This window comes from Podarcis filfolensis, assembly GCF_964270895.1.
Source record: "Podarcis filfolensis genome assembly, chromosome: 3".
NCBI lineage: Eukaryota > Metazoa > Chordata > Lepidosauria > Squamata > Lacertidae > Podarcis > Podarcis filfolensis.
Window position 1 is genome coordinate 1472539 of NC_139606.1, and position 12659 is coordinate 1485197.

At 45.2% G+C, this 12659-nt stretch overlaps 2 protein-coding genes across 7 annotated transcripts in view; one reads left to right on the top strand and one right to left on the bottom strand.

The window, feature by feature from the left end:
* On the bottom strand, positions 1-4894 carry ANKRD66 (ankyrin repeat domain 66). 3 transcript variants are annotated; one of them, XM_083606774.1, is made up of 5 exons: positions 4754-4889; positions 4218-4372; positions 3042-3270; positions 1543-1717; positions 1-1273 (listed from the first exon to the last, which is right to left on the bottom strand). In XM_083606774.1, exons 2-5 carry the CDS (start codon positions 4354-4356, stop codon positions 1253-1255), a joined length of 564 nt encoding a protein of 187 aa, XP_083462900.1. In that variant the 5' UTR covers positions 4357-4372; positions 4754-4889; the 3' UTR covers positions 1-1252. The 3 variants fall into 3 exon arrangements, with proteins under 3 accessions (XP_083462900.1, XP_083462899.1, XP_083462898.1); XM_083606773.1 differs by having other exon boundaries at positions 1-1717; positions 4719-4894; XM_083606772.1 differs by having other exon boundaries at positions 1-1717.
* A 3985-nt stretch (positions 4895-8879) lies between these two features.
* The window catches only part of LOC310759367 (dual specificity calcium/calmodulin-dependent 3',5'-cyclic nucleotide phosphodiesterase 1A-like), a 40242-nt gene continuing 36462 nt past the window's right edge, over positions 8880-12659 (top strand). Inside the window, exon 1 of one of the 4 annotated variants that reach the window (XM_083606479.1) lies at positions 8880-8926. Coding sequence is in view for 3 of the 4 variants with exons in the window: in XM_083606478.1 (XP_083462604.1) it covers positions 9038-9144 (107 nt within the window). In the remaining variant the exon portion in view is untranslated. Of the gene's footprint in view, positions 9145-12659 lie in introns of all 4 variants that reach the window. The other 3 variants (XM_083606478.1, XM_083606476.1, XM_083606477.1) reach the window with 3 other exon arrangements.

Here is a 12659-nt window from a genome sequence, read left to right on the forward strand (position 1 = left end):
TGAAGCATAGCAAGATAAGTTTTTGTTTATTATAGCATCTGGAACTCCAACCTTCAGGTTTCCACAGAGTTAATGAAACGCACCATGTTTCTCATATGGTTTTTAAACGCTGTTATCCATGGTACTTAGCTTTTCTACATAAGCATGCAAAACTGAGCATATGACACCATGCCTGTGAAAAGAATACTCTCCATATTTACATTTCTCAGAAACCTGGAGCTTCATTATGATGGATATAACTCAGTGGGTTTGCTTTCTCTGGACAAGTCTGAAAGCTCAGTGGCTGTTCATCCAACTTCCATATTCTAAGGATATGGCATGAAGATTTTCCTCCTGAGTGGAAAAGCTGTTTTAAAGGATAACAGTTGTCAGGAGCTGGACTGAGGAGGAATGATGGGAGCCCACCCCCTTTTTCTGAACCTTCCCAAGGGCAGGAGGACAGTATTGATTTAGAACAGTGGTTTGCAGAGGGACATAGTCCAGAGGGAAAAGCTGGAAAATACTGAGGGAGGAGCAGCTAGAAGAGGAAACGCCAAGAGAGAGACAGCTGGCAGATTCAGTGTCCTTGGACAGCATTCCTGACCCCCCCCCCTTCGCCTAAGACTAGACGGGCTCTGAGAGTGATAGAACAGAGAGCTCAGCAGTGACAAGCTCAGATTACCCAACGTAGGAGTGACGTAAATTAATGGGGACGGAGGGGGTGAAACTTTACTGGGAGCAACGCCATTTTTTAGAGAGATATGCATTCCTTTGTCTCTTGCTGTGATCATTAAAGAACTTATTTGGTAAGAAGGCTCCTTTCGTTTTATCTGCTTATTTGCTGCCACAGGGGGAGGGATCCGATCCCCCAAAGTCTGACAACAGTCCATTGTTGCAGTTTTCTAAATTTTGGGCATTGGCACAACCATTAATTGCGTTCCTCATACTTGGAAGTCAAAGTATAATTGGAGACACTTGGATTTAGAAAATAAAATATGGGCTGTTACAGCAATCTACATGTTTCTTGCAAAGCTATAGAAATTGCACAAAGGTGGTCTGGTTCTGGACCTGCTTTACAAGCTCTAGCCATGTCAATAATCCAGTGCTATACTCTGGTTTTTCGTTGTTCTGACCTCCGATTTGCTGTTTGCTTGAGCATTTCCACAGTGGGAAGGTTTGCAAACTTCAATCCCTTCCTTTACATTCACCTCCTGGATTCTTTATCTCTGATCACCAGCATCTCTTTCTTCAGTGTGATTTATCCAGCAATGTGTTATCTCCTGTTGTTAGAATTCTAAGGTCCCAAATATAAAATAAATGTTCATAAATGTACATGGCAAACGCATACATAAGTATATAAACCTTGTGTCTGAAACATCACCACCACAGGCACCAACCTCTTGGCATCCTGCTCTGGTTTCACCTCTAATTTTTACTAGATATGCCCAGTAAATGGTTTGCATCGAACCAAAAGATGCTGTAAGCGCTGCTCAAAAGGAAGGTATCCGTGTTACTTAGCTAAGGCAGCTGGGCTGCATCTATAGAGCTCTGCTCATTACTTACTCTAGGAGTTGGATCATCGTCTTTCCCCACATGCTTTTTTGTGGGTTTCTTTTGTGTGTAGGCTTTATTTTTCAAAGGTTCTGCCTTTTTACGCTCCCAATCTTCATCCTCCAGGTCCAGCTGAGTCCCCTTTAATTTTGCTCTCTGACAGAACTCCCTACACTCTACCTCTGCCCTAGATGAAAGAGAAAGGATGGTCATCTTCACCAAATTCAACAAAACCTCTCAAGCCATCTGGAATTGATATGGCATATTTATTCAGTAGGGGACGTGGGTAGCGCTGTGGGTTAAACCACAGAGCCTAGGACTTGCCGATCAGAAGGTTGGCGGTTCGAATCCCCGCAACGGGGTGAGCTCCCGTTGCTCGGTCCCTGCTCCTGCCAACCTAGCAGTTCGAAAGCACGTCAAAGTGCAAGTAGATCAATAGGTACCGCTCCGGCGGGAAGGTAAACGGCATTTCCGTGCGCTGCTCTGGTTCGCCAGAAGCGGTTTAGTCATGCTGGCCACATGACCCAGAAGCTGTATGCCGGCTCCCTCGGCCAGTAAAGCGAGATGAGCGCCACAACCCCAGAATCGGTCACAATTGGACCTAATGGTCAGGGGTCCCTTTACCTTTACCTTTTATTTATGCAATAAAATATAATATTCTTAGTGTGCTGATTGGTTCTTTTCAATCAGTAACCCAAACCACTTATTTCTATGTTACATTTTGTTTGTCCAGGACCACAATGGATTGGGATCTACTTTTTGCTCTGGTGTGGACAAGCCCCTGGTTGGGGGGGGGGGACTGAAAATCCTTGGTTCAGACCTAGGATGCCAGGAAGGGGAGAGAGGCCATTGCAGAGCTTATGTGAGGCCGGGGTGCGAGTCTTGCTCTTCGCATGACAGCAGAGGTCTGGCAGGCCTGGAGGGGGGGCACTGAAAGGAGCCCTGGCCAGGTTAGCTCTCCAAGGCCTGGGGCAAGCATACCTGGCTGCCTCCCCCCCCCCCCCCCGCAGGCCAGAGAGTCATAGTGGAGCCCACCAGGACAGCTGTGTGGATCAACAGCTGGCTTAACTATGGGCCAACCAGCCCTCATGGCAATGCACCCCCCCCTACAGGTTGCCTGGTTAGTCCGTCCTCCTGGCTGGCACCCCCCCAGGACTCCTTGACACTCGCCTTCAGCCTTGCACAGCCAGGGCAGCGTCACGTAACTCCCCTGGGGGTCCTGAGGCACCTGCACAGGTTGTGGTACTGGAGCTTTGGAATATCCCTTCCAGTGGGGATTTGGCTGCCTCTTTATTGTCACTCAAACACTGTTATTTTTAGAGCCTCATCTTCTTAATCTGATTTTTATACTAATCCCTGCTTTAAATTGCATTCTTTTAACTTGATTTTTTAAAATAACTTTTTTATTTTATTTTGAATGATGTAGTTTCTCTGCTCTACCAGCTGAGGAGTGGGATATAAATCTAGCTAATAATAATTGATTTATCTGTTAACAATTTGTTGATACTTACACGTCTAAGAACGTGACGCAATCTTTGTGTCCGTAGATCTCTGCGATCCTCTTGGGTGTGTCCCCATAGAGATCTGCAGCATCAATAGGCGCATGCAGAGAATGAAGGGTTCTCAACACTCCTAGTTTCCCTGATTCAGCCCCAAAATGAGCTGCCGTCCATCCTGCTTCAGTTCTCAAGCACAGGCGAGCACCATGCTCCACAAGCAGTTTTATTATCTTTGAGTGCCCTGTAGAAATACAAGGATGGGAGCCAAGTGGGTGAAATGGATCACAGTGGAATTTCTTCATTATAGACAAGTTCCAGTTGCAGCCACCTGCTACCTGAGGCAAATCACAAAATAGTGTCCCCCTCCATGCCAGGTAAGAAGGGTGAGGGAAGATGTACAACAGGAACAAGGGCGGAGGAGAAAATAAAGATCTCTATCAGGACCTGCTGCCCCGTGGATCCTGCCACCCTTGCCTCGTGAGTGGGCCAGCCTCGGTTGCTGCAAATACACCCAAGTCTCTGTGGCACCTTAAGGTGTGTGTGTGTGTATAGTGTTAAATGGTGGCTCCCCACATGCTGGCTCTCATCCACCATTCCTGGCCCTCAACCAGGCTGGCTGGGGCTGATGGGAGTTGGAGTCAAAGACCTGGAGGGCCACATGTTCCCCCCACCAGCCTTTAAAACGAACCGATTTATTGTAAGCTAAGCTTTCATGGCTCAAAACCATTTCGTCAAATGAACAAAGTGTAATGTTGTGTTGATGTGTAGACATGCGCATGAAAAGACAAGAATTGCAAGCAGTGCTGTCAAATGGCCAAGACAGGCAACAGATGAGATTTGGGGCAATTCAGTAAATACAGTGACCATTTACAAAAGCAGTAATTGGTCATAGTGCAGTCATCTTAACACTGTTATGTATTTCCTACTCCTAGTGGAAAAGGAAACCAACAACTCACATAAGGCCTATGTGAACAGAAACTAACCTCTCAACGAGCTGTCATTCAGACATTTCATGCTGCAGCCACCCTTTGGAATTTCTTTCTTTGGAGAATGTCACTTTTCAGGTCAGGTCAGCAGCAGAGAATCTTAGGAGACTGAAATGTTCTATTTGTTTCTGAATTCTGCTGTTTTTTTTCTGTGAGATTAGTACCCTCTTTGTGAATGCAGTAGAAGAGATTTATTACTTACCTTTTGCTGCAGCCCAGTGCAGTGGTGTTCTGTCACTCCAATAAATATCTTTGCAATTTGGGTCACACAGCCCTGTCTTGAGAATCTCACCCACCAAGTCACAATTGCCCAATGCTACAGCTTCGTGCAGCTCTGTCATGCTGTTACATTAAGCTCTGTGCAAGACAAAACAAAAACAAAAAACTGAAAACCCAAATCCTGCATGATAATACTTTTTTATCCAAATGAGACACAGTTATTAGTGGTACAGTGGTACCTCGGGTTACATACGCTTCAGATTACAGACTCCGCTAACCCAGAAATAGTGCTTCAGGTTAAGAGCTTTGCTTCAGGATGAGAACAGAAATCGTGCTCTGGCGGCACGGCAGCAGCAGGAGGCCCCATTAGCTAAAGTGGTGCTTCAGGTTAAGAACAGTTTCAGGTTAAGTACGGACCTCCGGATTGAATTAAGTACCCGAGGTACCACTGTAAAAGGAAAGTAGTAAGAAAGAAAATATTTACAGGCAGTCTTTGCTGAAAATGAATCACATGCCTACCGTCTGTGCTCATGCTCCAATCCTATGTCCCCTTGTTTGGGCTTAAGTCCCACTGACATTAGGAGAGAAAGACAACATGAGATTTTGCCCCTGCAATAAAGAAAGCAAAGTCTGTCTGCTGATGACAAAATCCCCCAGTCTGTTGTTACTTACTCTCTATGGGAACTGGCTCCTCCCTTGTTAAAGCTGCAGAGCTTTAAAGGAGAAATCTTTACAGGAATGTTTTCAGCAGATGCATGTCACACAGGCTTAGGCATTGAATTTTAGACAGCCTGTGCAAATAAGGTAAAGGGTGAATATTGCACGATAAGAGAATTGGGTTGTAAGGTTTTGTGACGCTGCAGATTTATTAAATATTTTAAGGAAGGCATCTTTCCAACTGCTCTTCCCTATCTGAAAAAAGGATGGCCTGAACTCTTTTGAGGTGCTTCCAGATGGGTAGCACCTGAGGCTTCCCAATTGTTGCTCTTCTTTTGCAAGTGGCAAGCGGAATTGCAAGCAACTCTCTATACTAGTGAGCATATTGTGCTTTTTAAAATGTGTACAATCTGCTATGTTCAGTCCTACGCACCAGCAGGCTTGACATGGCTGCTGTCTATGTCAAAGGGAAGGTCCCAATTGACCTGAGCTGCCCTTGACTCTAAGCCCACATTTGCCACAGTGGCTGTTGTTTTATCAGACATTGGGGTTTTTAATCAATCTTTTAATTAACACAAAATGCTTTGTTTAGTTATAATTTTAAGAATGTTTTAAAATATGGAAATGCCATTTAAATGAAAGTATAGAGCTGCAACACTATAATGCTAATTCTGAAAAGAAGGGGGGACTTTCTGGTCACTACCACCTTACAAAGGTAATAAATGACGATGAGAGAAATGGCTTTTTAACAAACATTTTTATAATAGCATAATATCATCATACTTTAATGCTGTAACACTTTCATTTAAGTGGTATTTAACAAATTTTTAATATTAAAAATTATAACCAGTAATGAAAAGACAGATTAAAATGAACAATACAGTATAAAATGGCACCCACTGGAAATATTATGGTGAGTGTGCTCTGTGATTGTTCACCTGCCTGATACATCATTGCCCTTCTTCAAACCATGGACTTCAAAAAACACACCTGTGCAGTTAGTGCTGCTCTTCTGAAAAAAGGGAGGACTTTTTGTTGCCAGAGGAAAGACAGGAAAAAGTCCAGGATTGCAATGATTGGATGTTGGGTGAGTATCCCATAATAACTGAACAAATTCTGCACTAAATGCCTAGTGTACAAGATCTGCTTAACTATTGTTGGCTGTTATGTTTTTATGGTGTGCTGCTACTATAAGTTGTCATTTTATTACAGTATTAGTTTTTAATATTAGTTTCAAATAAAGTATGACTATATTTCTGAAATTTGAAACTGTTGCTTAATCTAATAAAATAAAAGACAACTTCCCTGGATGTCTAGATCCAGGTTTGGGGCAAGTATTTGATGATGATTTAAAATCACAAAACATGCAGCAAAGCATGAGAATATAGGCTGTTAGACCTCTAAAACAGACTATTCTAAGTTAATCCCAAAGTTCTCCAGTTCCCTTAGCATAGAAAGAAACCACACATTTAGTAAGGAACCAGGAGAACAAAAACTTTTAAAAAGAATGGGAAAAATTATAAGTTATCTAGGAGACCACTGTAAGCAGATGGAAACATTAGCAGGATTTTAATTCCACTTATTATATAAGGAAGGCTCAAGCAGTATGTGGACCGAGAACTCCCAGAAGTGCAAGCTGGATTTAGAAGAGGCAGAGGAACCAGAGACCAAATTGCAAACATGCGCTGGATTATGGAGAAAGCTAGAGAGTTCCAGAAAGACATCTACTTCTGCTTCATTGACTATGCAAAAGCCTTTGACTGTGTCGACCACAGCTAACTATGGCAAGTTCTTAAAGAAATGGGAGTGCCTGATCACCTCATCTGTCTCCTGAGAAATCTCTATGTGGGACAAGAAGCTACAGTTAGAACTGGATATGGAACAACTGATTGGTTCAAAATTGGGAAAGGAGTACGACAAGGCTGTATATTGTCTCCCTGCTTATTTAACTTATATACAGAATTCATCATGCGAAAGGCTGGGCTGGATGAATCCCAAGCCGGAATTAAGATTGCCGGAAGAAATATCAACAACCTCAGATATGCAGATGACACAACCTTGATGGCAGAAAGTGAGGAGGAATTAAAGAACCTTTTATTGAGGGTGAAAGAGGAGAGCGCAAAATATGAAGATCATGCCCACTGGTCCCATCACCTCCTGGCAAATAGAAGGGGAAGAAATGGAGGCAGTGAGACATTTTACTTTCTTGGGCTCCATGATCACTGCAGATGGTGACAGCAGCCACGAAATTAAAAGATGCCTGCTTCTTGGGAGAAAAGCAATGACAAACCTAGACAGCATCTTAAAAAGTAGAGACATCACCTTGCCAACAAAGGTCCGTATAGTAAAAGCTATGGTTTTCCCAGTAGTGATGTACGGAAGTGAGCGCTGGACCATAAAGAAGGCTGATCACAGAATAATTGATGCTTTTGAATTATGGTGCTGGAGGAGACTCTTGAGAGTCCCATGGACTGCAAGAAGATCAAACCTCTCCATTCTGAAGGAAATCAGCCCTGAGTGCTCACTGGAAGGACAGATTGTGAAGCTGAGGCTCCAATACTTTGGCCACCTCATGAGAAGAGAAGACTCCCTGGAAAAGACCCTGATGTTGGGATGGATGGCACAAGGAGAAGCGGACGACAGAGGATGAGATGGTTGGACAGTGTTCTCGAAGCTACCAGCATGAGTCTGACCAAACTGCGGGAGGCAGCAGAAGACAGGAGTGCCTGGCGTGCTCTGGTCCATGGGGTCACGAAGAGTCGGACACGACTAAACAACTAAACAACAACAGCAATTCCACTTGTAATGTAACAAATACTATGGATAATATGGATTAATATAAAATTTAGAGTATGGAAGAATATGCAGTTGTAAGTGTTCAAAATAGGACCCCATGGGGAGGGGGTCGTGAGATTGAGAGTAATCTCAATATATGGATATGTATGTGGATTGTTGCCTTTGTCTGTTCAAGATCTGTTCAAGAAAATTGGAGATATGAAAGGAACATTTCGTACAAAGATTACCATAATAAAAGACAAAAGTGGAAAGGACCTAACAGAAGCAGAAGACATCATGAGAAGAGAAGACTCCCTGGAAAAGACACTGATGTTTGGAAAGATTGAGGGCACAAGGAGAAGGGGACGACAGAGGACGAGATGGTTGGACAGTGTTCTTGAAGCTACCAGCATGAGTTTGACCAAACTGCGGGAGGCAGTGGAAGACAGGAGTGCCTGGCGTGCTCTGGTCCATGGGGTCACGAAGAGTCGGACACGACTAAACGACTAAACAACAATGTGGATTGTTATAATTTCATAATTGTAAAATCAAATAAAAATGTTCTGGTTTTGTTTTTTTTAAAAAAGGTTTTCAACTCTTCAAAGGTCAAACTCTTCAAAGGTCAAATTTATGTGCTTTTCCATACAGCAGTCTGAAAATGCAGGCAGTAAAACTTAGGTTCCAAAGTGGTGAATGTTTCTAGATTATTTGTATAGAAACACAAAGATGGCTGCTTAAGCCACACTGTCTAAGCTTGGAGCACCCTGCTTAAACCTCCTTACTGGTGGAATCACATGGTGGAATGGCATGATAACCTTTCCTCCCAAGGCGAGGGGCAGTGACTTAGCTAAGGCTGGCACGACAGCTTACTTTATGGTCTTAACCCCTTCATGCATTAATTAGTGTTTAGCATGTTGGTTATATGAGGCTGATTTATCCCACAGAAAGGATAACAGTCCATAAAAGTTTTTTTTAAAATATGTTGACCATTTAACTAGGGTTGGACAATTTCATCTATTTCACTATTTCATCTCAGAGCTACTAGATTCTCCTGCTTTTGACATGTACTTTAGCAATCCTTGCATCTGTTGTCAGTACCACTAGGTTTTCACATAAAATATAAGCGAGGGAGGGGGGAACAACCCTGGGAAGTAAGTGTGGACTGCTGTTTACGCCAAGGTTGTTAGTGGCTACATCAGGATGACATCACAATGCTTGTGTAAGGGCTTGACTTCCTTCTGCTGAACTGACATCCACAAGGTATTTATAAGAATGATGTGCATGTTAGGGATAGGGGGATACTATTAGCTTACGTATATTTAAATGTAGCAACTTACTGCAGTAAAGTTAGTAGACAAAACAGCTGCAAATATGACACAGGATAAACGGGGGAAGCTTGGTGCCAGAACAAATTATACCTCAGCAAAGTCAAAAACCTGTGATCAAAGGGCCAAGAAGAAACTTTCTGCCACTCTGCTGTAAGTCCAGCATCTTCACTTCTATAATAATAATAATAATAATAATAATAACAATAATAACAACAACAACAACAACAACAACAACAACAACAACAATAATTTATTATTTGTACCCCGCCCATCTGGCTGGGCTTCCCCAGCCACTCTGGGTGGCTTCCAAAAAAATATTAAAATCCTCTAATACATCAAACATTAAAAGCTTCCCTAAATAGGGCTGCCTTCAGATGTCTTCTAAAAGTCTGATAGTTGTTGTTCTCTTTGACATCTGGTGGGAGGGCGTTCCACAGGGAGGGTGCCACTACCGAGAAGGCCCTCTGTCTGGTTCCCTGTAACTTGGCTTCTTGCAGTGAGGGAACTGCCAGAAGGCCCTCGGCGCTGGACCTCAGTGTCCGGGCAGAACGATGGGGGTGGAGACGCTCCTTTAGGTATACTGGGCCGAGGCCATTTAGGGCTTTAAAGGTCAGCACCAACACTTTGAATTGTGCTCGGAACGTACTGGGAGCCAATGTAGGTCTTTTAAGACCGGTGTTATGTGGTCTCGGCGGCCGCTCCCAGTCACCAGTCTAGCTGCCGCGTTCTGGATTAGTTGTAGTTTCCGGGTCACCTTCAAAGGTAGCCCCATGTAGAGCGTATTGCAGTAGTCCAAGCGGGAGATAACCAGAGCATGCACCACTCTGGCAAGACAGTCTGCAGGCAGATAGGGTCTCAGCCTGCGTACCAGATGGAGCTGGTAAACAGCTGCCCTGGACACAGATTTAACCTGTGCCTCCATGGACAGCTGCGAGTCCAAAATGACTCCCAGGCTGCGCACCTGGTCCTTCAGGGGCACAGTTACCCCATTCAGGACCAGGGAATCCTCCACACCTGCCCGCCTCCTGCCTCCCAAGAACAGTACTTCTGTCTTGTCAGGATTCAACCTCAATCTGTTAGCCGCCATCCAACCTCCAACCGCCTCCAGGCACTCACACAGGACCCTCACCGCCTTCACTGGTTCTGATTTGAAAGAGAGGTAGAGCTGGGTATCATCCGCATACTGATGAACACCCAGCCCAAACCCCCTGATGATCTCTCCCAGCGGCTGCATATAGATGTTGAAAAGCATGGGGGAGAGGACAGAACCCTGAGGCACCCCACAAGTGAGAGCCCAGGGGTCTGAACACTCATCCCCCACCACCACTTTCTGAACACGGCCCAGGAGAAAGGAACGGAACCACTGTATGACAGTGCCCCCAGCTCCCAGCCCCTCAAGACGGTCCAGAAGGATGTTATGGTCGATGGTATCAAATGCCGCTGAGAGATCCAGCAGAACTAGGAAACAGCTCTCACCTTTGTCCCTAGCCCACCGGAGATCATCAACCAGTGCGACCAAGGCAGTTTCAGTCCCATGATGAGGCCTGAATCCCGACTGGAAGGGATCCAAATGGTCCGCTTCTTCCAGGCGTGCCTGGAGTTGTTCAGCAACCACTCGCTCAATCACCTTGCCCAAGAATGGAAGATTTGAGACTGGGCGATAGTTGGCTATCGTGGCCGCATCTAAAGATGTTTTTTTAAGAAGCGGTTTAATAACCGCCTCTTTCAGCGGGTCTGGGAAGGCTCCCTCACGGAGGGAAGCATTCACCACTCCACGAAGCCCATCGCCCAGCCCTTCCCGGCTAGCTTTTATGAGCCAGGATGGGCAAGGATCAAGGAGACAGGTGGGTGGTTGGTTTCACTCGTCCAAGCAGCCTGTCCACATCCTCGGAGGTAACAGATTGGAACTGATCCCACGCAATTTGACTAGACAGGACTCTGGCACTCTCTCGCCTCGGCCCTGCTCCCACGGTGGCGTCTACCTCTTCCCGAATCTGAGCGACTTTATCTGCAAAAAACTTTGCAAAATCATTGCAGGAGATCATGTGGCCCGTACTGGGCCCCGATGTAGCAGGTGGTTCCGCTAGATTGCGAACCACCTGAAAAAGTCTCCTGCTGCTGTTTTCTGCAGATGCAATAGAGGCGGTGAAGAAAGTCTTCTTTGCCGTCGCTAACGCCACTTGGTAGGCTCGACACTGAGCTCTAACCCGTGTCCGGTCAGCTTCAGAATGGGTCATCGCCACCGGCGCTCTAGCTGTCTCAACGATTGTTTCTAAGCTGAGGGCAGGGATGGGCCCCACGGCTCCCAGTCCTCGTTGTGTTTCATCTGACCCAAGAACACGGCCTGATCAGAAGCTTGCCACTCTTTCTTTTGGCTCTGACAGCTGTTTCAGTCACATTGTCCAACCCTAGTTAAATGGTCAACATATTTTTTAAAAACATACGGTATTGTCAGGGAACTGCCATCGGAACTAGAGGAGGAGGCAAGGCTCCACAGCGATGCTGGAGAAGGGCCAAGCAGGGAGAGAGGCAGGTCTCTGGTTGGGGAAGAAAATCAGCGCAACACCAGGGATAGAGGGGGGCCGATGGGGGAAGCAGAGAGCAGGCTCCAGGACTTTTCGCAGGAGACCAGCGAGGAGAGCACAGGTCCTCCGCTGCCCACACCCACCCTGCGCAGAAGACTTCTGCGCAGGGAAAGTAGGCGGCGACTTGGCGTCAAAGAACTTCTTTGCTGGAAGAGGTTCAAGAAACGCCCACTGACGGATTCTGCTAGCGACTGAACAGCCACGGAATGGATGGTTGTCCAGGGAGAAACGGTTTAACCAGGCAACCTAGCCCAGAGCGGCGGTAACTTACGCACAAGCAACCCCTAAAGCCATTACAGGTATATATGACTTTTATAACAGAAGCTGCATGAAAAGTCCAAAATCCACACTTGGACAATACTTTTATTAGGACCAACAAGTTACACAAATTGGGAGGGGAGAAGGAAAAACACTAATCCCCCAACCAAAATACATAAATTAGGCTGGATGTAGGAGCTATGAGGTCCTGAGATTGTAATCATCATCTTAAATAAGAACTGCAGATCATTGGCATTATTCCTTTTATCAATCTCCAAACACAGATTAGATATCAATAGAAAATGTCAAAAATTGTGTGCTGATTGCCCCAATCCCCATCCATTGCCATTTTGTTGTGGCTGCACCCTGGCACCTCCATTGTGATCTTCTGTTGTGTTTTGCTCTCTCAAGTGAGTCCTAGGGATAGAAGTTTGAGAACCCCTGAACTAGGACACCTGGGGAATGGCAAATAAAAGAGAAATTCCCTAACCCAGGAGATCTAGGCCAAAGGTGGGCAAGATGTGGCCCTTCAAACGTTGCTGTGCTCCAATTCCCTTCAGCCTCAGCCAGCATGGCCCATATGGTCAGGGATGATGGAGGGCCACAAGGGCCCCAACCCTAATGTATCCCATCTATAGAATAGTGTGACAGGAAAATAAAAAATAAACATGTTAAACCAGGCCACTAATATCATTCTGGTGGCGGTGGTAAAGAGGATGATAGCATTTATTTATTTATTGGAAGGCATTTTATAATTGATTTTGATGTTTTAAGTTGGTTTTGCTGGTATTTCTGTTGGGCATTTTATATGTGACTTTTAGA

Excerpts from the sequence above, each read along its gene's own strand:
- ANKRD66 (XM_083606773.1), bottom strand. The coding sequence starts at position 4,356 with ATGACAGAGCTGCACGAAGCTGTAGCATTGGGCAATTGTGACTTGGTG. Across the intron at positions 3,271-4,217 it reads GCACTGGGCTGCAGCAAAAG|GGCACTCAAAGATAATAAAA; the intron begins GTAAGTAATAAA and ends GTATTTCTACAG. Across the intron at positions 1,718-3,041 it reads TGCGTCACGTTCTTAGACGT|GGCAGAGGTAGAGTGTAGGG; the intron begins GTAAGTATCAAC and ends TCTTTCATCTAG.